The 27,493-nt window shown below is 38.6% G+C and overlaps 2 protein-coding genes across 6 annotated transcripts in view; one reads left to right on the forward strand and one right to left on the reverse strand.

Annotated features, from left to right (window-relative positions):
* LOC116696809 (sodium bicarbonate transporter-like protein 11) overlaps positions 1-19,807 on the forward strand; it is a 19,920-nt gene extending 113 nt beyond the window's left edge. Inside the window, exons 1-20 of the mRNA XM_032527987.1 lie at positions 1-207; positions 3,181-3,231; positions 3,994-4,089; positions 5,726-5,769; positions 6,082-6,301; positions 6,419-6,500; positions 6,737-6,860; positions 7,385-7,594; positions 10,699-10,783; positions 10,957-11,082; positions 11,175-11,288; positions 11,523-11,655; positions 11,952-12,025; positions 13,274-13,550; positions 15,146-15,252; positions 15,574-15,739; positions 15,858-16,031; positions 16,775-16,970; positions 17,629-17,798; positions 18,584-19,807. The exon at positions 1-207 is cut by the window's left edge and continues 113 nt beyond it. Coding sequence (XP_032383878.1) covers positions 171-207; positions 3,181-3,231; positions 3,994-4,089; positions 5,726-5,769; positions 6,082-6,301; positions 6,419-6,500; positions 6,737-6,860; positions 7,385-7,594; positions 10,699-10,783; positions 10,957-11,082; positions 11,175-11,288; positions 11,523-11,655; positions 11,952-12,025; positions 13,274-13,550; positions 15,146-15,252; positions 15,574-15,739; positions 15,858-16,031; positions 16,775-16,970; positions 17,629-17,798; positions 18,584-18,650 — 2,553 coding nt within the window. The 5' untranslated portion in view covers positions 1-170 and the 3' untranslated portion in view covers positions 18,651-19,807. The remainder of the gene's footprint in view (positions 208-3,180; positions 3,232-3,993; positions 4,090-5,725; positions 5,770-6,081; positions 6,302-6,418; positions 6,501-6,736; positions 6,861-7,384; positions 7,595-10,698; positions 10,784-10,956; positions 11,083-11,174; positions 11,289-11,522; positions 11,656-11,951; positions 12,026-13,273; positions 13,551-15,145; positions 15,253-15,573; positions 15,740-15,857; positions 16,032-16,774; positions 16,971-17,628; positions 17,799-18,583) is intronic.
* A 530-nt stretch (positions 19,808-20,337) lies between these two features.
* Positions 20,338-27,493, reverse strand: part of LOC116696810 (ecto-NOX disulfide-thiol exchanger 2) — a 164,469-nt gene continuing 157,313 nt past the window's right edge. For all 5 annotated transcript variants that reach the window (XM_032527993.1, XM_032527990.1, XM_032527992.1 and 2 more), the window contains 2 exons: positions 23,155-23,240; positions 20,338-20,877 (listed from right to left, as the gene is read on the reverse strand). In XM_032527993.1, the coding sequence (XP_032383884.1) occupies positions 20,746-20,877; positions 23,155-23,240 (218 nt within the window). In that variant the 3' untranslated portion in view covers positions 20,338-20,745. The remainder of the gene's footprint in view (positions 20,878-23,154; positions 23,241-27,493) is intronic.

Raw genomic sequence — 27,493 nt, forward strand, 5'->3', positions numbered from 1 at the left:
GTGTGTGTGTGTATGTGTTTATGTGTGTGTGTGTGTGTGTGTGTTTATGTGTGTGTGTGTGTGTAAGATATTGAGAAAAGATCACTGAAGAGTGCAGGGTATTTAGGAGCAGAGAGAAGGATGATGTGTTGACCTTTGGAAAGCATCTTACCTAAAAAAACCTGGAGAACATGGAAGCCAAAAAGTTCCTCCATTTTGTGCCATATGGTAAGTTTTGCAGGGGTGAAGTGGGGTGACAAGGTATTTCATGGTGCAACCTAAGCCAACTGGGACGAACACGTGGAGAAAACCCTCTCTACAATACATGTTTGTGTATGTGTGCTGAAACATCTACTGTTTTTTATAGTATATAAAGTGCAGGCTTTCATCTTTTAGGAGTACAATTATCTCATAATACTATATTTTATTTGCCTTCTTCTCTTGGTGCTATTTAAACTATTTATGTCTTTGTATTTTTGATGTTAAAAGAACACATTATGAGCTAGATGCTTTAATTGCCCAAAAGGATATTGGTCGATGTTTTCAATATGGATATAAACGGCACACTTGGTATCATGAAAGGTTTTTACAGCAGACTTGCAAATAACTTTTAGCATCTATTTTAACACCCTTTGTATTGTTCCAGGAAAGTACATTAAATTGATTTTAAAATGCTTATTTGGTTCAACCTTTTGTTATTGTATTAACTAATTAATTAATTGTAATTAATTGAGTCACATATTCCAGTATCCCAGTTTGCTACATAATGTTTTTTCTTTTATCATGTCATGCTGCTTTTCTTAACTCAATAGCAAACTGAATAAGTTTGAGCTGTTGGTCGGACAAAGCCAGTGGCTTATGAAGAATTCTTCACTATTTCTTGACATTTTACAGACCAAACAATTTATAAATTAATTAAGAAGACAATTATCAGAAAAAATATAAGTATGAATACTCATATATATATATATATATATATATATATATATATATATATATATATATATATATATGTGTGTGTGTTTAAAAAAAAATACATATGAGTATGAGTATGACTGTTCAGTGCCATTATTGGGTTAAAAGGTACTTTCTCAGGTCAAGGATTAGTAAGAATATCTAGCAGAAAAAATGTCTTAATATTCTAATTTGGCCTTTCCATTCTTGTTTCAGACACTTTCTGCTTAAAGTTGATGGTAATAGGATGCAATTGGGATAACTATAGAAGTTGTATCAAACCTAGAGCAACCAGAAACTGAATGTTATTAACAAGAGTTGGCTATTCAAAACATTTCAGTTCCCAGAGCCTTTATGGCACACAAACGTGTTTAAAGTCTAAGTGAGAAGATAACACCTTTGGATGTATATTTTGGTTAGTGAAGTGAACTGTGGCTATGATTACTGTTGGTCCAGTGGACATATCCATCTTGCTGGATAACCAAACATCCGGTTGTTCTTATAGTTGGCCTTTGAGGTGTTGAAGTGGAATGAGCTGTAGTTCCTCTTTTCTGTTATTTGCTTTATTTCAATATGAGTGTCTACATTGTGACCTACAGAGTACACACTGTTCAAGGTACAGCTGCCCGCACCAAACGCTGACAAGATTAATTAAGCTTTAACAAAAGAGTCTTACATCTTTTATAATATGGCACAGATATATGCTTTATGTGCAAAGCACAGAAATTGACCAAGCACTGGCAGAGCTCCATATTTAAAAAATTAAAGCAGCAATGACCATGTACATTTGCGAATGCCGTGTGCCTTCTGCCTTGATGGTTTGACCTTGTACAGCTCAGTTCTCAGCTTTGTAGCTCATGTTCCCAGAGACCCAACAAGGATTCTTCTGTTTCCTACTGCTCAAGGACATCGTCTGCACACAGATAACAGAGTGGCAGGGAATAATAAAAGATGCCTTAGGCTTTAAGTCAGCCTTGTTTGCCCAGTGAGATAGAGATTACCAGAGTGGTCGTCTGGTTTGTCAGCGTTAGAACATAATAAACACTTTTAGATAAAGACATTTTGAGAGAAAACATTGGATGAACTAGTGGTTGAAAAAAAAGTTTAGGGGAAACAGCACTCAGGGGCAGGGCATCTTTATCTTTAGTAATATTATGTGTTTCAAAAATATTCCACTGTAATGTGGAGTCATTTGAAGGGGCCTCCAACATCACCTCCCTCACCTGCATTGTCAGATCAAGAGGAGAAGGATGAGGGAGAAGTCAATAAATGAAAGCACAACCATGCCTACTACTGAGATGCAAACAAATACCTTTGACCCATTGTATTGTTTTGTTCATAGTCTATATCCTTGACGTTCCACTTCCGGGATTGATCCGTTGCCTCTGTCATTTAGGCCGGATATGCGTTGCCTTGGGCTTCCTTTGTGTTGGCATTTTAAACTCTGTTTGATTTATTAGGACTTTGGTTAATCTTTTCTCAGATCACTGCCGGGTAAATCCAGACAGCTAGCTAGACTTTCTGTCCAATCTGAGTTTTCTGACTAAAACAACTTTTAAATGGACCCATGTTCCACCAAAACAAGTTCCTTTAGAGCCTATTTTGCAGCAGCATCGTGCTTTTCTCCGGTGTTAAGCACCGCGACAATTGTGATTGGGTTAAAGAAATGCTAATAAAACAGAGCACGTTTTTCAACCATCCCCAAATGCTATGTGGGGTAGCCAGATTCTCCTCCAGTTAGCTAGTCCCCAAGTTACGTTAAATTACTGTATATGCCCACAAGATGAATTTTTAGAAATATTTGAATGTTACAGGGAGATAAAGGAGAGATTTGGAAATAAAAACACCTAAAATGATTTTTAAACACATATGTGTCATATGGAAGGTCATACAGGATTAGAACTTGGAAAAGAATGTATCATAAAATATCATAAAAACCAGTTTTGCATTAGTTTACAAACAGGTTCAGAAGACTATTTGAAAGAATAATGTGATCTACATTACTTACATTCTGTCACTGTTGATGGCACTAAACAGCACAGTAGGCACGAGGAAGTTGCTCAATCAGCCAACAGGAAACCCACAAGCATGGGTCAAGCGGTGCAAGTGTTTGATAACATAAGGTGATAATATATATTTCACATGACTTAAACTTTTTTATAATGTGGTCAATAAAACAATAATGAACTAATATAATTTTAAACACTTGATGAAGTTGTGCAAATAACATTTTTTTTTCTCCTACAGAAGTTCCACCCACCTGGACGTCCAAGAATGGGCATGTTTTCCAAGAAATGGGTGCGTAGCTGGATTAATACATATTATTATGTACTCTGATTACTTTTCTAAGCATGTATGGGTCCTGTTCTTTAATGTACGGGATATGAGCTGCTCTTCAAGCATGGAGGACATTATTCAGGTTTTCCCCTTGAGCATTCGAGGAGCAACACATTTGTTTTTCACATGTAAATTTGTTTCAACAGTTATTTATGCTAATGCCAATACTTCTCGCTGCTCACTTATGACCCATTTTACATGCTGGTGAGCACAGCCAGTCCACAGGCAGACAATCGCTAAGTCAATAACTGAAAGCGGAAATAATCGTACCTGTGACTTTCTTCCCTCATAAAAATTTGCGATCGAAATGCCATATTCATTCTCTATACAATTAAGAAATTTACGAGGGGCTGCTATGTTATATTGCTGCATGTCTGGTTTAAGGGGTATTTTTTTATTGGGTCTCTCTTTCTCCTTTTTGCTGTTTGCTTGTCAACAGGAGGCATAGGGATGGGAGAGAACTACACTGTTAATGTGGCTGGCATTGCATCTTAACCTTGTAACCTTAATACAATGAACAGTTCTATCTCACTATAAGGTTAATCTATGAAGTGACCTTTATCATTACTCAATTGCCAATGTGAACAAAGTACTGCAGCATAAAAACAATCATTGTTGTTTTTGCACTGACTGGAAACTCCGGCTCACTTAAATTACAGAACTATATGTAAAAACAGAAATTTGGTTGATTTTTGACTGTGGCAATTTATTGTTTATCCACAGAGCTGCAGGATGGGGAACAGGAGGATAGTGAGCAAGATTCACCAGGTTCTCGCAAGGATCACATCTATGACAACCAGATCCAGATCATTGTTTCAGGTGTGTATGTTTAAAAAGGTCTGTGGTGTGATTTGTCATGATAAATGAAGGGAAAACAAATTGCTCAATTATTCAACATTCAATACAGATTAATAGCTCCTTGGAGAGCTGTAATATTAAATTGTATCCTACTTGTGTGACTCTCATTGTCTGAGAATAATTCGTAGCCTCTGCAATTAGGAAATCATGTGTGCCAGCTCTGATTCCCCACGCCATAACAACTAAAACAAAGTTTATTAACATAAACTGTGTGCGCTGCATTAACTAATAGTCCAAGAGATGATTTAGTTATTCCTAAGAATATGAAGAAACAATTTGTAGTGGGGTTCAGATCAAAGATAAAAGGTTGGAGATTGAAACTGTGTGTACAAGTTTAGATTTCTATGTGTCACGGACTCAGACTCAGGACACAGAATAACATCCACATGGGTTTAATGGAGGTCTTTGTCAGGGCAACAAAAGTCAAAAATACAGAAAAACTCCATCCTTGACTCCAGATGGCGTAGAGTGGGCCATCCTCGATCAAGAGCGGCAGGGAAGGTTCCTCAGTGGCACTAGGCTCTACAGATGAGGGAGAAAAAAAATGTTTTGAGCAAGGAGACATGGAAAGTAGAGTGGATCCTATAATGTGGGGGAAGTTGTAGTTTAACAGTGACTCGGGTAAATTAGTTTTTTGGAGATGGAGGCACGGGGAACATTAGTGAGGTGTGCTGGGGTGTTTGGTGGAGCAGGGTCAGCAACCAAGGCCTTTGCAATGTCCTTGTCCAAGGCCCATTCTATGGGACTGATGATTAGACGAGGCGGCAGGATGGGCTCAGGGTGATCACAACTCTCCTCAAGAGCGTAGAGCTGGGATAAAGCATCAGCCTTCACATTTTTGGGCTCTGGACGATAGGAGATGGAAAAGTTTAAGCGGGTAAAGAAGAAGGACCAACTGGCTTGTTGGTGAATTAGATGCCGTGCCTCTCAGAGGTACTCAAGCTTGTGATGGTCTGTCAACACAAGGAATGGATGTTTAGCCCTCTCTAACCAGTTGCACTGGAGTACCCATGGGACCAGCAAGGTGTGTTGGAGGTAGGGCAGGTGAGGCAGCTGCTGCGTTGATGGCTCGTCGGAACTCAGCTACCAATTCTCCGATGGTGGGGGTGGGGTTGAGGTTGGCAGCTGCAGCCCCGGTGCCTGTGGTGTCCATTTTGACTCAGACTCAGAGCACAGAATAACATCCAAATGTTTTTAATGGAGGTCTTTGTGAGGGCAACAAAAGTAAAAAAAGTTAAACTGTTCCAATAAATTTTGAAGTAAAAAAAGTACAGGAAATAAACTCAACTTTTCAAAAAATACAGAAAAACTCAAGAGACTTCAATGGAGACAAACACAAGAAGATCTGACACAGCAGCAAAACTGGGAGAGTCCATACAGTATGTCATGTACAGTCATGTAGTGATAAGACCAGACAACAACTGAGGACTGGAGAGAGTGTATGTAGATGACTAACGAGCTTAAACAGGCAACAGGTGAGGAGTGCTAATAGGCTGGGGACAGCGAACAATGATACTGATTGAGTGGAGAATGGGTAGTGGGCATGGCTGAGGGAGAGCCCAGTGCCGGTGTGATACTATGTGGCTTTTATTTGCAGATCCTGAGTATCCTGGGCTTGGTCTTTTGAATACAACAAGAAAAGTAAGACGTGCTTTTCCGGTCCCCCTCATTGTGTTCTGTCATAATCATTTCTGCAGAAAAGCAGCAATTTACGTCTTTTACCCTTTTCACCATTGGACATACAGATTGTTTTTCCAACTGTCCAATCTTCAAGCTAAAATCGCCAAATGTCTACCCAACTCACGCTAGATGTTTTAAACTAATTGAAAGCTAAATCTGAAAGCAGTGTTATTTGCGTGTGCGGGCAAAATCAGAAAATGAACCTTTCACCTATTTGCACTATGACATTATATCACCATCAATCAAAAGTCCCATGTTTTTGGCTCACACTAGTATGTGAAGCCAATGAACTTCCAGGAGGAAGTGCGCAGCCAAAGAGACCTGGACACCGTCCTGGCCCAGGCCAGTATCCTTTTGGACGAGAAAGCGGACACTCTGGACGAGGTTCTGAGGCGAATGTTAACTCATATGGTGGAGGACGGCCAAGGCAGCTATGATGTGGACAAGGTCATGAACTTACTGTTCACGGACACAGGAGGGAAGGAGCGTAATGGTGAGCCAAAGATATTAGAAGCACTTTGAAATGAAGTGTTTGCTTCAGAGGATGCATGACATAACAGTATTAAAGCTTTTTTTTTTTTGTTCATTGATATATTAAATGCTCCCACAGTTCACCTTCTGTCAGAGACCATTCAGGGGGTGACTTCTACTTCCACTGGCGTATGTTACCAGCAGTCCTGGCTTTGTGTTCTGTGAGTTCATCTACAATAATATTTATGTGATTTATTTTGAAAAAAGTTTCCAGCCTTCAGCTCAGTATGGGAAAGTTGTTTAGTTGCTGAGTTAATTCAACTATAGGGACCACAACAAAAAATCTCTTCAAGGGAAAGTCATTATATTTATTTTAATTTAGACCTGTCAATACAGTATACTGCACAAACAATCATTTATACACCACTGATCCAAATTAATTTTTCGATCAAATCAGCTCCAATGTGAGGAGCCTGCAGAGACGTCATGTCTGCATTGCCCGTCTGAAGAGGCCCCAGAACTGGGGAGGCAACTGCTGCGAGGCCCGCTATGTCATCCTCATCCTGGCCCCTCCTCGAACAGTAAGAGCCAATTGTCAGTTCTTATATTCAAATTCTCTGTATTTTTTAACCATACGGACGATGGCAGCAACTATTTTGACAATCTAGTAGTCGCTTAATTTTATAGAAGAAATGTCGGAAATTCATCACTTTTAGCATCTTAAACGTGAACATTTTCCGGTTTTCCGAACCTTCAGTGATAGTAAACTGATAATCTTTGGATTTTGACTGTTTATCAGACAAACAAGTAATTTGCAAACATCCCCTTGAGCCCCTTTTCAGTATTCTCTGACATTTTATAGAACAAATGATTAACAAAGAAAATAACTAAATAACCATAATCTACAAACAATATCCAGGTGCATTCAGAAAAGCTGCTTTGTTTTGGTTGGAGGTTTGGATGTGGCTGCTGAATAGATCCCCTAGGCAGCATTTCTGTGTGATATTTAGCAGGATGTTGATAAAAAATACTTCATCATTGAAAAATGGCATCTAAATTGACAGAACAATCAGAATCTGTTTAACTTTGTTATCATCTGTTTCAGAAAAGCACAAAGACGGCCATCGAACTCAGTAGAACATTTGCGACAATGTTTTCCAACATTTCCTTCAGACAGAAGCTTTTGGAGGTCAAGACCCAGGAAGAGTTCAAAAAGGAGCTGGTCTACCAGAGACAGCAGCTCTCCATAGACACAGAGAACCCGGTCATAGAGGAAGTGGAGGACTCAGATCCACGTAGGGGTAAACCACTTCAGGTGTGAAAGAAGAGCAAAGTAGGCGATATAAAACAAACAGTGAAATTTTGCTCTGTGCTTTAATCAGTGCGGCAGTGGCCATGGGTGGTGATGGTGCAGTGGATATGACACATGACTTTGGTGTGGGAGATCTAGGTTCAATTCCCACTGCCACCCATCAACCAATGTGTCTCTAAGCAAGACACTTAACCCGGAGGTGTGCGGCCTCTGACATTTATAGCAATTGTGAGTCGCTTTTGGATGTAATCTGACTAGCGTGAGTTGAGTATGGTAACTACGTTATGTTAAAAACATATGTTAGTTTGATAAATGCAGAACAATGATGCCAAAAAGCACAAACCTTAGAAACTAATATACAACGATACGTAAACATAACTCTCCTTAACAAGGAGTTGTTTCTTGTAAAACCAACATTTATATTCTCTACAGACTTTTTGGAGAATTGAGGAGAGTTTCTTTCTACAACATGTGGAGACCACCCTTGTGTTTTCCCACTCCATCCAGGCATATAAGGATGTGATGCAATAAAGTAGTTGAGCCAGATTATCTGATTATCTGATTACCACACTTTATCAGCCAGGCCCAAGGAACGAGAAGCAGCTGGGCAACAAACTGAACAAGCTGCCAAGTCTGCCATGGCTCTGACGGCAGAATGTGTGCAGCTCCATGTAATGAGGAAGTATTTCAATATGTCCAGTGTTTAAATTAAGAGGAAATGTGTGCCCTCAGCAGGAGGGTGGACAGAGGGGAACACCCAGACACTGCCTAGAGAGAAAGCATGTAGTGTAAACAACAGATTGTGGCTACACCTGATGTCCTGAATGGTTTCAAAACAGCATTTAAATGTATTGTGGTTTATTGCTGCTAAACCAACCTTTTAACCTTTTTTGTAATTCCAAAGTTGTATAATACAAAAACATATAATGATGGACACTCAGGTGTGCCAGTATGTTTGATATGTTATATAGGATTTCAGCTACAATTCTCCACAAATTGCATTAAAATGCATTACAATGAAGGTATTTTTAAATGAATGTCCTCTGTACCATCTTCTCTCACTCAAAAAAGTTGTTTCCAGACCACCATTAGCATTCTGGGGATTGGAGGGGTTGTCCAAATAAGCAGGGGTCTTGGTGCAGCAAAAAAGCTGCTCTGGCCAAACAAATACATGAAAGTTCACATTCGTCAGTGGTGTTGGAAGTATTCAGAGCCTCTATTTATTACCACACTATAAAATACAAGTAAAAGTCCTGAATTGAAAAATGTTACATAATGGGAATATATGCAACTTTCACACGTTTCTGAAATTGTGTAATGTTCCACCTGATGATCACAAATGACCTGTAGAAGCAAACGAGACTAACGGTGAAAAGAATGCTAGTTTTATATAGTTTTTATTAATGCCTCTGCCCGGGTCAGATTTTTTCCCGCAAAGTCACAAAATGATCTACAGCAGGTAGACGGTGCTACAGAGCACACATTGTGAAGGGTCACAGATTTCAGAAAATCTAACCAAAGTTAGCAGATTTCTTTATACAGGCCTAATTGTATTTTAATTTAATTTTAGAAGTTATCTACTGTAGTTATTTCTGATGCTGTGGCAGGGCCAGCACAGAAAAGAAGGAAGTTAAACAAAGAACAAAGTTAAAAAGGAAAGTGAAAGACGACAGGCAAAAATGGGAGTCAATCTAGGTTGGGCTTTCAACAGATGGAAACAATTACAAGATTGTAAATTATTCAAAATCATCCCCGAATTTGCCCTCAGGTATATGATAAATAACTTTACAATGAGGAAATTGGTTGTACGCCAGTAGCCAACATTAAATTACGTCCTAATTCCATTTAGCGGAGACGTTTTATTCCTTTCAGTCTGTGGTTGTGTTGGCTTACTATTTTCAGTTCACTTGACCCCCTGTACTTGTGTAAAGCGTCCGCTGGTTTCCTAAGTTGCATTATGTAAGTTATTACTACGTTGGTTGCTACAACAACAACAACAAAAAGCTTAAGGCTTTGGTTTGTGACACAGTCACAGTGATAGCGTCACCCGGTTTAGCTCACGTGACGGCTAAAGTAGGCAAAGTTACAGTGTGCACACTTGAAATGCAACAATGCATTTGTTCTCTTATTCTCTTATTGTAAATGAATGATTTTCTGTCTGAGCAAAACATTCATTGCGACTATATGACCTCCCAGTAACGCTAACTCAGTAATCTACAGTGGGCAATACAGCATCGTTAAAAAAAAAAAAAAAAGCCCTTTACGACAGCAGGTGTAGTGAAAACACTACCACTTTGGTCCAAAGTGGCTGCTGGAATCAACACAAACTGAAAGTTACACATAGATACTTTAAGTAAAGGTACTTAAATATGTACTGTATATTCAGAAAAATGTATTTAAAGTATTACAATTTTTGTATTGTATTGTAAAAATAATTCCCCACGGTTACACTATTATAGGCTATCATCAAAAGGAAAAGCAGCAAATTGTCACAATAAATGATTTGCTTAAACAATTAAAATGGTTGGCAATTCACTTTCTGCACAAATCTTAATTTGCAACAAGTAAAAAAGCTGTCAGATGAATGTAGTGGGGTGAAAAGGGCAAACTTTCCCTGTGGTGAGGTATAATGTGATATGAAAAAAAAAAAAATCAAGTACGTAAAATCTGTACTTACTAGTGCAGTACTTGAGGGTGTGCATACTTATGCTTCCTATGTTTTCAGGAAGAGCATTAATTATTTACAATACATTATTCATTCACAAAGAAAATTGGTGTCCTCAAAAGGTAGGATTTTTTGGTGTTTTCCTTCTTATTTTTAAATGTAGTGTACCTTTCCAAGTTAGTGCCAACCCTTAAAAAAAGGGAATATGATATATTCTTTCCACAATTTTGAATGCTTTATGAAAATCAGGACCAGAATGTCTAGTGGAGCCTTTAGCATATACATGCAAATTTAAGTGCACAGAGAACAGAAGAAGTCTTTAATTCTATGGTCCTACTAGATGGCCCTCCAACTTTTCAACAGCATGTGTCTCATGCAGTTCTTCACACTAACTGAAGTGTCCTGTCTAAATGACAAAATTATCCCATGTCATTCTTCACAGTGCGAAGAATTCTTTAAAGTTGGTAAAGGGGTTTATGATGACCTCCGTCGCCGACTGCCCTACTACCCCTCAGACTTCACAGATGGTATTAATATTTTCTTGTAATACTTCTTCCTTAGTGTGATCTATTTAACCTAACTGCTAGTGCTGCAAAATCATGAAATGTCTACTTCAAAAATCTTACACTTTGAACATACATTTAGACTGTGGCTGCTTTGGCTTTTATGTCTTTAATAAGCCTTTAAATAATCCATTAAGGCATAACTGGGAAGGACCGCTGTCTGCTGAAGTACACTACCACTGCTATTTTCCTCTACATTGCCATTCTACTGCCTGCTATTGCCTTTGGCTCATTGAATGACGAAAGCACAAGAGGAGAGATAGGTATGGACTTCTGCCTTAATCTGCAACATTTTTTAAATATTATTAGCTATTTAATCTGAATCATAAAAAGTGATGTTTTGTTTTTTTAACAGATGTTCAGAAGACTATTGTTGGCCAGAGCATTGGAGGATTGATCTATTCTTTGTTTGCTGGCTCACCACTCGTCATTCCACTGACCACTGCACCACTGGCCATCTTCATAAGCGGTACGTATGATGTCTTATTGCTTAGACAGGGGAATTAATCTGTAGAGCACATCAACAGCAAAAAGAAACAGAATTGCTCTGTACAGTGTATTACATGCAGCATATTTGCTGCAACTCGAGCTTAATGCTGGATGTTAGGCAGCTTCAAACAGCCAAGTTGGTAGTCAGGTTACCTGACATGTTATTGATGTAATGCAATAAAATGTACGTTTGTGTCCTTATGTATGTTTTTAGTCATCAGGGGAATCTGCGACGACTACGAGCTTGACTTTGATGCTTTCTACGCCTGCATTGGTTTATGGAACAGTCTGTTCCTCATCCTTGGAGGTTTATTCAATGTCAGCCTGTTTATGAAACTCTTTAAACGGTAAATACACAAAAACACATTCGTTACTATGACATATCATAGACAGAAGCCCCATACTTGTAATATATGTACCTAACCATTAGGCCATGCACTGAGGTCAGGTCACTGATAAGAGAAGACACATCTGTTATGACTTCCTGTTTTCAACATAATTATTAGTCATGCTTAATGTGCACTCTCGCTATCATGGACATCATTTTGCCTTGAATGGACTGTTATGACTGTGTCTGTGTTTTATTTAGATAAAACATGAATGATCACGCCATGCTTCTTTTTTTACTTTATTTATCTCCCAGCTCGACAGAAGAAGTCATTGCATTGTTCATCTCCATAGCATTTGTCGGGGATGCAGTGAAAGGCACCGTCAAAAGTAAGTCAAGACAAAGTCAGACTATGTTAAACTTGGTGTAATCCTGGACTTTACCCTCTCTTTTTCCATACTCACATCAAATCCATCACCAAATCAACCTTTTTTCATCTCAAAAAAATCTCCAGACTCCGGCCATCACTCTCTGACTCCGTGGCAGAAAGCCTCCTTCATTTTTTCCTTACCTCCTATTTGGATTACTGCAAAGGAGTCAGGTCTGGGGTCCCCAGCAAAACCCTAGACAGGCTTCAGTATGTTCAAAACTCTACCGCCAGGGTCCTCACCCACACCAAGACCTGGCAGCACATCACCCCAACTCTTGTCCACTTTCACTGACTCTCAGTTAAGTCCCACATCACGTATAAAATCCTCCTCATCTACAAATCCCTCCATGCCCTGGCCCCACAGTACCTCTTCGACCTCCTCCATCTATACACCCCACCCCGAAACCTGCGGTCCTCGGACTCTGGCCTGCTCTCCATTCCCCACACCAGATTCTGTATCTTTGGAGACAGATCCTTTAGTGTTGCAGCCCCATACCTCTGGAACCCCCTCCCCGCAGATCCGAAGTGCTACATCCCTGGACATTTAAAAAGAACTCCTGAAACACCACCGGCTTACCACAGCCTACAACCTCCTTTAGCTTAGCCACAGTAATTCTGCAAACTGTTCTTGGGTTTCATGAAAGGCACTATATAATTTATTATTCTTATTAATAATAATAAAACATGTTTTGAATGCAGCATAGCCATCACTCCAAACTGTAGGGGGATGTCTAAACGTCCTGCATTTTGTTTGTTGTAGGTAAAGTAACCCAGTAAATATACATATCCATTGTGGAGTCTAGAGGAAAAGCAAGCACAAAATCAAACCCTGTGCTTTGTGGGAAAACAGACAACCCTATAATGTAAATTTCACACAGCTTCTGTTTATATCTTTTTGTAAAGGGTTTGTCACACAAATAAAATGGATGCGCACGATGGATTCTTTAGAGTTTTTCTCCCCCCCTCTTCATGCCTCAGGTTGAACACAGCTTGAATACACGTTAGAATGGCTCGAAATATACGAAAAATGAATACATAAAATTATATTAATAACGTGGTACACTATGTATGAAGACAATCAGTGTGAAATAGACATAAAGTGTACTTGACAAATGTTAAATTGCACAGGTGTATTTTTACGGAAAGTTTTTGCAATTATGTGAAAATGATCTTTTACCCCCTGTCTTCTTTCTCCCTCACTTCCTAGTTTTCCAGCACTTCTACCATGGGCCCACACTGGCAACCACAAACAGCACATTGGTGCTTCAGCAGATTAATGAGATTCTAGAGAAGATGCAGAACCATTCAGGAAACATGCCTGAGAATCATAATGAGACTGTGTCACTGGGACACGCAGAAGGACATACCTCAATCTTCCTGCCTGAGACTCTGGTGTTGACAACTCGAGAAAGGCCCATCCTCTGTCTACTGCTTATGTTGGGGACTTTGTGGCTGGGTTATGCCCTCTACATCATTAAGAGAAGGTATGTTCATTTCCTGGATGATTTTATCAAATTATTTTGAAATATATACAGCAAAAAGTGTCACAAGCCTTTGATTTGCACCCCAACAATTTAAAATTACCAGGTTACAAGTGAAATTCCTGGATTAAAATATTTATTTAAATATGTATTTTCAGCAACGAGTGACCGGCTAGTGGGTCACTCATTACAAACATTATTTTAAATTATAGTCCAGATCCCAAAGTTTACAAAGATACCAAATTGTCAGGTTGTATTTGTTCATTAAATCGGTTTCAAATTATATCTAGAATATTACCATTTGATGTAACGGGGCAGGCAGGTTCATTTAAGAGTTGGAACGAACAAAAAGAGATGTTTTGTCTTAAACTTAAAGCTACTTACGTGAGTGAAGAATAAGGTTTAATGTCAGTTACCGTAACAGTGGATCCTATTTTAAAAAGTAAAATTGCTTTGAATACATAATCTAGCTCTGTAAAAATAACAAGTAGCTTTTAGATGAATGTAGTCTCGCTTTGCCAGACCTTCTTCCAAGACGCTGCAAAAAGGGCCTGGCTAGTCCAAACAGCCTTCCAGGATGGGAGAATAACATGCTCCAGTTAATTAGCATTTCTTTAAATCAATCACAATCGTGACTCTCTGTGTATGTGTGTACATTCAAAAGTGCTTTTAGTAGTGCCACAGAAAACTCAGATTGGACAGATAGTCTAGCTAGCCGTCTGGATTTACCCGGCAGAGATCTGAGGAGCAGTTAACCATAGTCCTCAGAAATCAACCGATGTTAAAAATTACAACGTAAAGAAAAAGGCAACGGAGCAATCCTGGAAGTGGAACGTCATGGATATAGACTAAGACAAATGAAGTAGAGTTAAAAGTACCATACTCAAGTACAATACTGAAGTACTTTTCTGCTACTTTATACTTATACTCCTATGTTTAAAAAGGAAATATTTACGTATCTGACAGCAGTAGTTACTTTGCAGATTGTAATGGAGTGAAGTCCCCCTCCCCCCGAAATGAATGGCTGCTTACAATATTAATAATCCTATGGTAGAATATACATCTATAATTTAAAAACAATTTTGAATGCAGGACTTAAACATGCGCTGGAGCATATTTTACATTGTTGTTCTGCTACTTTTACTTGAATAAATGATCTGACTTAAATATAAAGTGGCATAAATTAAAGTAAGTGCCTTAAACTTGGACATCAGTATTAGTGCTTGAGTATGTAATTTAAGACTTTCCACCACTGCCTGTAGTAGTGGTATAATATTGTCACATAACTTGTATAAAGTTGTGAGAACCAGAAAAAGAGAAGATTTACATCCCAGGAGTCAGGCAGAAGGTAACAAATCTGCAATGATTTTCCCCCTTCAGGTGTAATAATGTAATACATCAGGTAGATAAAAGTGTGCATTTCCACGTCTGACTCCTGGGATGTCATTTTTCTTTCCCCTCCCAACTTTCACTACGTGACATGGTTTGATTTTCAAGCTAAGAGAGTAACTATGGTAAATACAGAAGTAACCCTTGTAAAATTTATTACATCAGAGTTGCTAAATGTTGGAAAATGTGTGCTTCTTTTCCCCCCACAGCCCATATCTGAATTACAAAATCAGATTGGTGGTGTCAGACTGCGCTTTGCCGATCTCTGTGCTGATATTCTCCTTCATTGGCTCCTACTTTTTCCTTGACGTACAGCGTGAGTACAGATCTATCACATAAAAGAATTGACTGAAGAGTACCCTTGAGACTTAAAGTCACAACCTCGGTTGTGTTTCCACTGTTCATAAATTCTCTGTTGGAGGTGAAAAAAAAAAAAGGCAAAATATTTGCTTTCCGGGAGCTTTCAACCCAGTGCGGGTTCTGAATCGATGTGCATCAAAGAAACTGTGTTAAAACAAAGCTTACAAGCAGCAAAGTGTACCATTCAGGCATTTAGTTTATTATGTACTGCCGTCATTGTTTCACCTTTCAAATGTGAACAGACTGTCATTCAACGTTATGTTTTCTTTTCTATTAGTTCCTATGTTAAGTGTCCATGATGGCCCTATCTTCAATTTCCCTCCCTTTGAAAAACTGTCAGTACTGAACATACTGAGCGCAGTCGGGCTGGGTTTCCTCCTCGCATTGCTCATCTTCATCGACCAGAACATCGTCATCTCACTCACACATGTACCACAACACAAGTATGTGTTGTAACACACAATTCCTTCACAGCATTTCTGATTTGTTGTACAAATCTGGAGGTTGTATTGTATCTTTTTTCTACTACTACTTGACACTCTGTTTGAATGTCTGCATCAGGTTGCTCAAAGGCACAGCGTTCCACTGGGACTTAATGCTGACTGGCTTCATCAACATCCTCATGTCCTGTCTGGGGTTGCCATGGATGCACGCTGCCTTCCCACATTCCTCCCTGCACGCCCGTCAGCTGGCCAAAGTGGAACAGCACGTAGAGAACGGACACCACTACACGACGTGAGTAAAGTTAAAACAAGGGCAAAGACTAAGTGGTGCTTCGAAAGACATCCAGACTAAAAACACTAGCTTCCTTTTAGCCGTTTATTTGGATGCTTTGTAACAGCGGTGTTCAAATACTGACCTAAATAACTAGTCATTTAGAGAAGTAAACATATTTAAAAACATAGTCAGCTTTATTAATTTCAAAACTAATTGTTCAAAACATTTACATTGATTTTGAGTCTGTTTAGAAATATTAATTAAAAAAAATGTTTTGATGATTATTTTTATGTGCGAGCGTGTGATGCTATGGTGTAATGCTTATCCAGTAATGAAAATAGTTAAAAGAAAATTCAGTAAAACATAAAAAAAGTTATTTTTAGGTCAGAAACTGCAAGTAGATTGGAAATTAATTCCACTTTTGCTTTAAGATATTCAAGGTAATTCAGTGACATTTAGCTAAAACATGTTAATAAATCCTTGATGACAGTGGTTCTCAAATTAAGGATCGGGACCCCCTAAGAGGATCCAAGATACATTTGAGGGTTAAAAAGAAAGAAAAACAGACATTTCTCTTTCACAAAATTAAAACTAATTTCTAATCTGTTCTTCTTGTGAAATACTGCATACTTTCACCTGTTTAGGGCCCCTAAAGTCAAAACCCCTCTTTGGTTGACAATCATGTCCACACTAGGGCCATACCCTGTGACTATATTTAACAACAGATTTACAGTGCTTTACTCTGCCTTTGTGTCAAACAGTATTGTCAGTGTGAAGGAGACTCGTCTGACCTCGTTGGTAGCCAACATCCTGATCGGCCTGTCTGCGTTCATGCTGCCCATTCCTCTGCAGTGGATCCCCAAGCCTGTCCTCTACGGCCTCTTCCTCTACATCGCAGCCACTTCACTTGATGGGAACCAGATGGTGGACCGCATGGCCCTGCTGCTTAAGGAACAGGTGAGCAGGAAGGACACTGTGGTTTGATTAGTTGGTCTGTTTGTCTTTCCTCTTTATCCATTGAACTTCACACAGACAAATGACACCCAGTGGTTGTTCGAAAAAGTTTGATATCCAAGTATTCAGTGGGCGGAAAAAGTTCCAGGTAAAAGTGATGGCAACTTTGCTGCCACCTTGACAAAGAAAAAATAATATCATATAGTTGCTTGCTATCTTGTTATAACAAGGTATATGTGTGCCTTTATGACGAGTTCATTGTTTTAACAAGGCATTTTAAGTTGCTAGAAAGTTTAATTTACAAGAAAAGGTGATTTCTTGTTTTACCAAGAAACATTTCACATAGCAAGAATAATTTGATATATTTATTGTAATTATGCAAAAATATGTCATAATAGCATAAACATGTCATGGAAAAGATATGGTTTAAATCAAATTAAAAAGCAAAAATTAACATTCGTGTAAGGGAAATTGGTGCATTTTTCAAATTAATTTGTCATTCATGCTGCAACAACAGGTGTATTGTCACAGAAAATTTTGCCTTTACAACTGTAATGGGTATTAGTCAGTCCACCTTTATATTAGCAAAACAAAACATGAAGCCATATGTCATTTAAAAGCATTTTAACCACATTGTACTTCCCTACACTTCTCTGTCTAGATCGCCTATCCTCCCACACACTACATCCGCCGTGTGCCTCAGAGGAAGGTGCACTACTTCACAGCAGTGCAGATGATCCAGTTGATCATCCTGTGTGCTTTTGGGATGTATCCTCTGCCCTACATGAAGATGGTTGTCCCCCTTCTGATGATTTTGCTGGTCCCTGTCAGGTAAGATGACCCAACAGGGGCCAACTGGGGGCTGAGTGGGACCATGCAAAGCAACACAGTGCTACAATGTCTGCATAGAGTTGTCATTATGCTAAGGCACCTTTCAGACCTGGTATTAACATCTGTCCTGAGTGATCCAATCACAAGTAGACAGCTCCAAGTACAGGTGAGGATGCACTCAGGACACATAAGATCTAATTGCTCGGACCACATCTGGAGGTGGCCACATTGTTTTAGCAGTGTGTACTCTCATGTGTCCCAACTGGCTTTGTACACAGTGTCAAAGGTATAGATGGGTCTATAATCTCCACTTCTGAGCAAAGTTTTTTGTAACATCCCCCTCAGGATTAATGCACTCTACACAGATCTGACCCCTGTGTGGGGTGGAGACACATCATAATGCCAAGTGTGAATAGATGTACTTAGAGCTGTCCCTTAGTGATTGGATAACTCAGGATGGATGTTAATGCTAGTTGGGAACAGCCTCTAAGATTCATGTTCCACTGATTTTACACATGAATATCAGTTTACTAAAACAGTTGGATAAAGTCTTCTGTGGCTCTGGATAGAGCTTTCTAGAGTCTAAGATAATAACTCAGGGGATATCATCTGTGTTATCTTTTTAAGTTAGTTTTTAACACAAAAAGGGGGGTGTGGTGTTTAAAAACTTTTGTAATGCACAAAATTGTCAGAATTATTATTTGGGTCTGAAGGATTTCTACCTTTAGATACTATTTCTATACAACACAGTTAACTGTACAGCATCTCTCTGTGTTTTATCTCAGGACCAGCCTGCTTCCCCTAGCAATCGACGCCAAGTATCTGGATGTCATGGATGCTCAGCACATGTAGAACAGAGCACACCATATGAAAGGATTAGTTTTCTCCGGTAGGAATGGAAACAGACTGATTGTGTTAACAACTAAACAAAATGCATTTGGACTTCAAGATTTGGAGGCGAGCTTTGTGCTGGTGACTGGATGACCATTTACATCCCTCCTAAGCGTTCTCATTGTTTCATCATCACACATTCACTATCAATGTAGCTGATTCTTTCACATCAAACATTCCTGCATCTTTACTGTATTTAACTCAATATAGTCCTGAAGGAGTTTCGTCGGTTTTGCTCCTTTTTACAAGCACACAAATCTGTGTTGAGCTGGTAACTGGCTGAGTTAATGTCAGGCATCTTTGTAATATTTAAAATACATTCATCATCATTTAAGTTAATTTAATTTAGGCAACAGGTTTTGCTGCTTTGTCTGCGTCCTACTTGGATTAAAGTGTGATGTGGATGAGGGGACTTCAGTGTTTTACCACAGTCAAAAATCCAGAATCATTTAACAAAGTGAGAAGGAATTTCTCACATTTGAAAACGTTTTAATCACACTAAAGCCATGTATCACAAGATTTGTGTTCCAGTTGTTTATATGTAAAAAAAACTTCTATTTTAATTAAGATAATACACATAACATTATGAGGTATGTTAATATAAAAGTAATTGTAATGTTTGGATTAAATTTGGATTACATTTTTTGTTACACAAATAAAGCCCTTTAAAAGGAACTGAATGAACATTTTTCATCATGCTGAACCTCCTCGATATTAAAAGCAAAATACTTAATATGCACCACCAATCATTGATACAGTAAGTAACAGAAAGGCACCTTCTCAAATATCATAGCATCAGCACAACGCCATCCTTTATTAAACTGAGAGGGACTGACAGTTATAAAGTTCTGTTACATTTCTCCAATAGATGGCAGTGGAAGCTCATCTTCAGGATGGTTTGAGATCAGGCTTGGCCAATGAAAGATGTATACTTGCCAGTACTTTACAGACAAAATGAAGCAGATTCATATCCAGTATTCAGTATTAGAATAAGAAACTGGGATAATGACTTGGGCAGACATGAAGCATGAGCAGTTTTCCAAAAATCTACCATTTTAAATGTTTTGTTGCATTACTTTGTTTTGTCTGTTACTTCCTGTAAAGATACTTTTTGAAGCGAAAAAATAAACACCTGACGCTCTAATTTTAAATGCATTTTACTGCCTTTGATGTGCTCAAAACTGTTATTCTACCATTAATGCATCAACTACTTCATAATGAATGTTTTTCAGACATGTATTAACTGTTTGTTCTGACTGCACAGAATATATTTGCAGAAAAGAAAAAGAGGCAACTCTTTGAGCCTTCTGAAAAACAAAAGGAATCTCCTTTTTACATTGTGCTACATTGAAGCAGTGGACACAATTATCATCTGTAGCTACGCGGCTAAAACCATAATCATGAACGCAGCAGAAAAAAATAATTTTTTGTAATTCACATTAAATAATTTGGAATTAAATTGTGCACAGAAAAGTCTGCCCTTGTAAAATGAGCCAGACCTGGAAGGCACCATGTTAATGTCAACTGAGAGTGAATATGTATTCTGTTCTTGATTATAATGATTAAATCACTGGCATGATAACAAAAAAATCAACCTGACTGCTGCATCCGTCTCGGGTGTACTTTTAATAGCCTACACACAAAGTAAAGGGAAATATAAGAATTGTTTTCACACGATTGTAACAAATCAATATGAGGCAAAAAAAGAAAGTCAGAGAGTTTTGAGGTTGAAAGTAGACCCTGATGGCCTTCCTGTGTAGCCCTTTAGTCCAGGTCTGCCAGTAAGATGAGTCAACTGTGGGCTCAAGTATAAAAAATACCACCATTCCCACAACTCTGTCGAGATTGGTTTGTATCTCTCCGCCACCTACACAGAACACCCCTTCTTGATCTGAGATCTGCTCTGTATAATTTGTGCTCTTGTCTGTGCAGGCGGCGTCCAGCGTCTCCATTAGTTGTGGGTTTCCTCCACATTTATCGAGCGTCCTCCATGTACCTGTGTTGCCTTGTCTGCATGTTGTCTCTTCCATGTCCCAGAAGTGTCACCGGCAGAGTCCTACGTGCTCTTGATGCCTTGAAAGCCACAGAAGTTCCAACGTTTCTCCAAACTGGCTCCAACACCCGTCAGTTCCTGTCTGAATGTACAGGGCAGCCGAGAAAGAAGAGCCTCCACCTCACTGGTGTTGATCTGGAGAAACACACAAACACCCCCACACACACAAAGCGTGAGATGCCACACAAAACAACTACAAATGAACACAGAAAATCTCTCACACCTCTTCTCGCACTCTTCATTATTCTCACACATTCACTTAAACCAGATGAAAAGGGCAAGCATCAGGACATTATGAGCTTCATGAAAGGATTTAAGCTGGCTCACACCACACACCACCCTGGTGGGATGAGGTAAATCAGACAGGTGACAGTAGAGACACAAGTTCATTGTGAGAGCTGCAGTAGACCACCCACACTGTCTTGCATTAATAACTAGATTTTTTGAGCCCTGTGCTGATGTCAGGATGCATTAAAGTCCATCATGGAGATAGGAGTGGTGTATCATTACAGACAATGGAGCCGTGTGAGTGTGGAGCCAGAAGATAAGCCGGGAGGATTGGGCATGTTTTTGGAGTATCCAGCCGACGAATTGCCAAAACTGTGGGTTGCTTGATGTGCAGAGTCAGTGTTAAAGAAACAGATACACAGGCAAACAGTGGCATATAGACTTTAACAAAATCTCAAAAATGCAAGACAAACATGTATAAAGCAAACACATACAAAACACACAGGTACACCTGCACATACAGTACATGTGATGGTTTAAGGCAATAGTTTACATCAATTTGTTTGTAAAATGTATAAGAGGGCAGGAGACCAATCAGATCCAACAGAATGATCATAAATGTGCCAGTCAGATGCAGTGAGAATGAGTGGCAGTAGGTAATCAAAGCACGTTTAGAAATCGAGAACGGTCGTGGTGGAATTGTGACGACAAAGCTCAGCTCAGTTATAACCGAGGAATCAGCTCAAACACGGCGCTTTGTTCTGAGAAATCAGGCTGACAAACAGCCTAAACTGGCAGAGGCAGGCAGCAGCAGGCGGACACAGAACATGAATATATTCATCAATAGGTTGTGCATGGGGGATGTGTGATCAAATTAGAAAGTGTTAACTGCAACAGGACAAACGCAGGGAAGCTCTAGCTGCAAAGAAAAAACTAGCTATATAATAAGGTTTTACGCTATTAACGAGGAAGGAGCAGCTGAGGCCTAAAAGGTCGAGACAAACAAGATTTTGACCACAGGGAAGGTCAGCGGTGCTTAGTCCAGCATCAGGAGAAAAAACCTGGTGGGATAAACCTGCCACACTGCTGCAACAACTGTTGATTTACTTAGCTTCCCACATGTGGTTGAATCCGGTCACTCCCAGTTTGACTTTGTCACTAACAAAAAGCTACTATTTGCATTTGTTTAAGTCACAAAACTATCTGTATTCATTCATCTAGTATTCAGATTATACCAAAAGGGGTCATGGCTTATACCTGAAACTAGAAATCATCAGAAGTCTCCTCAATTTTCTGCATTGTTATAGATAATGGATGTCCCCTTTATATGTACAAATTAAGCGGCCAACAAAATAATATAATATCTTAACCATGTAACTGAATTAATGAAATATAGAAAAAACAATTTTTATTTCAACCACAGAAAAAGAAGTAAAGTCTACACAGAGTTAGGAACTCTGCAGCTATTCATGTTTTGGGTGGAAATTTATATAGAAAATAAAACAGGAGATTGGTAAAAAAATTCATACAGAGTCGCATATGGTATGACTTTCTTTAAAAACTGGTTAGGCTCAGATGAGTATTGGTCCATGAAAAGAAAACAAGAACCCTATTGACAAAAAAACAAGCCATAACAGCTGACAGGGTCCTCTAACATATTTTTTTTATAAGCCAACATGTGCATTTGCATGCATTTCGGAAACAATCCCTACTTTCAGCAACTCTAGTTGTCTGTCAATATCAGTTCATGAGCTAAAAATAACACCTGTGGAACATCAGTTAAGCTTTGTTTTGCACTCAACAACTAATCTGGTAAAGAATTATGAAAGGAAAGTGTCACTGAATGTCTGAGTATTCAACTTAAACCTACATCTCGGTGTTTTTCGTCTATAGCGTAATTGTTGTCATACACCCCTTGTAGGTAACATGTATATAGTATGAGTGTGAAGCAGTGCAGCTTTAAATTGATGTGTGTGTTCACCATCCTTTACTGAGATAAATAAAGGCAAAAATAAAATCTCAGCGTAATTGATGCCTTCGTCTGCACTTCAGGCTTGTTTGCATGACAGGAGACTAAAATGGCACAGCAGGACCCTGGCATACAGCAGGCCCATATGTCAGTCCTGCAGGGAAATTTAATCTGTGTCACCCTGTCTAGGATATGTGTGTGTATGTGTGTGTTACCTTGGTGTCCAAACGCTGCAGGTAGGAACAGATGTACTCGATGCTGGCTCCAAACGGGTGGACGTGCAGGAACGTCGAAATGATCCCTGAGGTAGAACAAATAGGTCATGCAGACATGTTAATTAAACTGTCAAAATGCAAAGACATACCTTGTTACAAAGCTTCAACCTTTGAGTTTCTGTTCCATGTCAAACATGACTTTAAACCACGGCAATATACTGCTAAAAATCAGTTTGTCTTGCACAACCAGGCTCAGGGACGGTGTCATCCCACAGGCCATTAGACCTTTGAACTTTTAAACTGTCACTTTATCTTTATATTTTTACTTAGATACAGTATATGTTACAACTGTTTTCCCCTCTGAATATATATATATATGTATATAATATATAATAATTATTAATTTATACTTTAATAATCCCGCAAGGGAAATTACAATGCTTTTACTCTGTTGTTAGAACACACATTACATACAGTACATATTCATGCACAAATGGAGAGATGTCAGAGCGAGGGGGCTGCAGCGGTCGATGGACAGGCGCCCCAAGCAGTTGGGGGGTTGGTGCCTTGCTCAAGAGAACCTTGGCCAGGGGGCAGAGATGGGAAGTATATATACTTTGTTATTGTTCTCAAGTAGATTTTTCATATATTTTTACATTACTATTTATTTTTGTGCTGACTTTTTATTTTTACTCCTTACATTATTAACACGAATATTGATACTTTCTATTCCTTACATTTTACAAAAATTGGCTTGTTACTTTAATTTCAAATAATTTCAGTGGAGTTACAGTCATTTTTTGCATCATCAATACGGAATACGATCTAATTCGATGGTTGCACTCGACGCACCACTATAATTTTCCATCTAGTGGTTGTTGGAAGATTAAAAAAGAGAAACTGGATCTGTGAATTCTCACAGAATCACAATTGAATTCATATCTTGTTACTCAGTCAGAATCTTATTAAGATGGAGTCCCAGTCTCTGTCACAATAATCCTTAATGTCATGTTTTAGGCCTATTGGCAGAAATCCATTTAAAATGTAGCCAATGGCATATAAAGAGCTTTTTTCCATGTCCACTGAAGTTTCTCAGCATGCACTCTAGTAACATTTGTGTGTCATTCACAAGGCTGATTTTATACTTTAATACAATTTTCAAGCCTGTACTTTGTTACTTTTAAGTTAAATCAGAACTTCTACCTTTACCAGAGTATTTTTTAACACAAGTATCTGTACTTCTACTTGAGTACGGGAAGGGAGTACTTTTTCCATCTCTGCCAGGAGGTGAACTGGCACCTCTCCAGCTACCACTGTATTTTGGTCGGTACGGGACTTTAAACCAGCAACCCACCGGTTCCCAGTTACCTACAAACTGGTGGTACAAAATATCAATAAGGCAATATATCGTCATTTTTCTTTGTGTTATCTGATAATTGATATGTATCTTCATAGGATTGTTTAGCAATATATTGATTTTTGCAGAATTGCTGTATCAATTTATTATCCATATTGTGAGTAATGTATTGTGTATCGTAAGATACTCTGATTCCTACCTATAGTTTATTAATTTACAATTGCTGTCGTTCACAAATGTATATGACCTTATTTCATATTTTTGTATTGCTCTCTATAACTTGCACTATTTAACATCTTATGCTCAGATTCTCTTTTTTTTTTTTTACTTGAAATTTTCTGTGACAAATCTAATTAGCATTGCTGGAGAGAGCCTGAGACCCAGGATTTGATGTGACAATGGTTGCTTCTGTAATTGCTGTGGATCTAACAATAAATAATTTGAAACTTATGTTATTCTTTCTGTACTCGTCTCACTGAAAAACAAGCGAGGATGCATCAAGTGGCTTTTTTTTGTCAGGCTCCCAACACTGTTAAGAGCCTCTTCTATATTGCGGCTCCAGATTAGAGGGAGTGTTTGACGACGGCTTTGATGCCATTATTTTTCATCAAAGCCGTGTGCCACTGAAACTCTCCACAACCTCAACCAAACCCTATGCTTTCAACTAGAGACTAGATAGAAGACCCCAAAACCAGCTGAAATTTGGATGGTGGGTCTCCAGATGATCTGATCTCAATATGTGTGTCTGCATGTATGGCAGGCAAAGCATATACATAACAACAAGAGGAAATTGAGGGATAGTTCCCAATTTATTGCAACTTATGTATGCTTATTTTTGGCAGTTTTGGCCAAAATTGTACGTAACTGATGAGATTTGGAAACAAATCATGTACGTTTGGGTCAAGTGGGTTTGTTATCTTAACACACAGTAAGCCTTGATATGGTTTGGGAAACAACAGAGAAAGAGATAGAGATATCAGAAGAACCAAACCTTTTTTGCTCGGTTTCATTGTGGTTCCATACTAAATAACACAATTTTGACGTACTGCTAAATGCTAAAAGATGGTGACAACGGAGTGGATTGACGAAGGAAAATTGCTGTACAGACTGCGCCAAGTTTATGGAAATTGCTACAAAAATGCAGTATGCCTGTAACATCTTAAAAAATATATAATCATTATTTCAGCTTTTAGCTGAGTCGTATCGGTTGCTTAAAGCCTGGTTGCTTTTTTTAGCAATATTGCAGCATTCCCGCATCTCAGCAATTAAAGTGCAGGATTATAGCTACCATTGAGGACATTGTGGTGTCCACAATATTTGAGGGCAGATTTTATTATTTGAACATATTAAAAATGTAATGTTTTCAGGCAGAAAACTAGATAATTTGAAACAAAAGGAATCTCTTCTCCTATCTGATATTGCACAGAATGTTGTTAAAAAACATTTATACCATAATGTTGGGAGATCAAATTAAATTGTGATATTTGGTATTGTATTTTAATACTAAGAACATCTTACAGAGTTTGGTTGGTGGCCAGGAAAGAATGTCTTAGATTGAGGTTCAGATAGGAAAATTAGGACTCTTGACCTTAGTATTTCTAAAATCCTAGTTTTGACTTAGTTAGATTGATGAGTAAAATCATGTAACACGGTAAAAATGATTGCTAAATCTACAAAAATAAGACCCAAGTTGTAATAAAACAGAATTATACTTTCAGAGTGTATAACAGATTAAGTTGATGGGGTTTTCAGAAGCACAATAGGTGTTTCATTCTTTAAAAAAAAAATAAAACACATACAGACACGTAAGTCTTTGCAGCTAAACAATACAAACCAAAAACACTTTCATCAAGTATACTCTTGCTTCTCATTTTTCATGAAGGCGTGCAGGGAACAGTTTTAAGATTATGCAACTGTGTTCATCTACATTCACTGTGTGGAGGGAGAGAAAAGGCAGAGATTCAACCCTGATGAAACATTTTCCTTCAGAAGTCAAGTGTCCCTTTTCTTTTCTGCGGTGCTCACTTCAACTCAGCATCAAACAAGATGTCAAAAGGAGGGATTCTAACATAAAAAGGTGGATCAGGATCTTTAACTGTGGCCCACCTCTTTTTCAGCAAACAGCCAGAGTGGGCATGCACAGAGGACACGCACCATTGACTACCTAACTACCTGCTATGACACAGTAGATGCAGTTATTTCTGGCACTTGAACAAAGGTAGAACTGGACCCAAATGAAGACATATAGAAAGCTTTATTATTAGTTAAACTCTAGCATAATTTGCATTTCATTTTTACTTCCTAACAAGGCAAGTTTTATCATCATTGCTTTGAGCCAACGGATGTCCTTGAAAATGAACATGTGGAAATGAAGCGCGCCGGAAAACAGAAAGCAAAATAGGACGAGGCTTTGTTTAAATAATGTAGTGTATTACACACGAGGGAGATAGATGTTGGCCATATTTCCCACTATCATAAAGTCACATTGTGTTATGCAATCTAATGAGCAAATTGAGCTCTTTCTCTCTTGATATTCTCCTCTCTTGCTTTGTAATTACGCATAATTATTACGTCAAAGCGACAGAAGCAGAAATACTACTGCTGTAGAGGAGGCCTCGTGGTGCTTGTTGTGGTTATGTTATAAAAGCGATAAACGATAAGAAAACTGGAACAACACATTACAATATAAGGTAATCCAATGCAACAGCTATACAGTGTGTGTACTCACTTTGTGAAACTATAAAGTTTCAGGTCTGTTGTGACCACCATTTTTGAGCCTGTTGTTTTGGACACTTCCCTTAAGTGTTTTGGTGGCACAATTGCCAAATTAAATTTGTTTAGCTCAATTTTCAAATTTAAATAACATGTTAAAAATGTTTTTAATAATATCAAAGAGACATTATCATAAAGAACATATTGCCAGCATAAACATATGAAGCATAAGACATAAAATGCTGTAGAGCAGGTCTTGTATAGGTCACA

Source organism: Etheostoma spectabile, chromosome 10 (assembly GCF_008692095.1).
Source record: "Etheostoma spectabile isolate EspeVRDwgs_2016 chromosome 10, UIUC_Espe_1.0, whole genome shotgun sequence".
Classification (NCBI taxonomy): domain Eukaryota; kingdom Metazoa; phylum Chordata; class Actinopteri; order Perciformes; family Percidae; genus Etheostoma; species Etheostoma spectabile.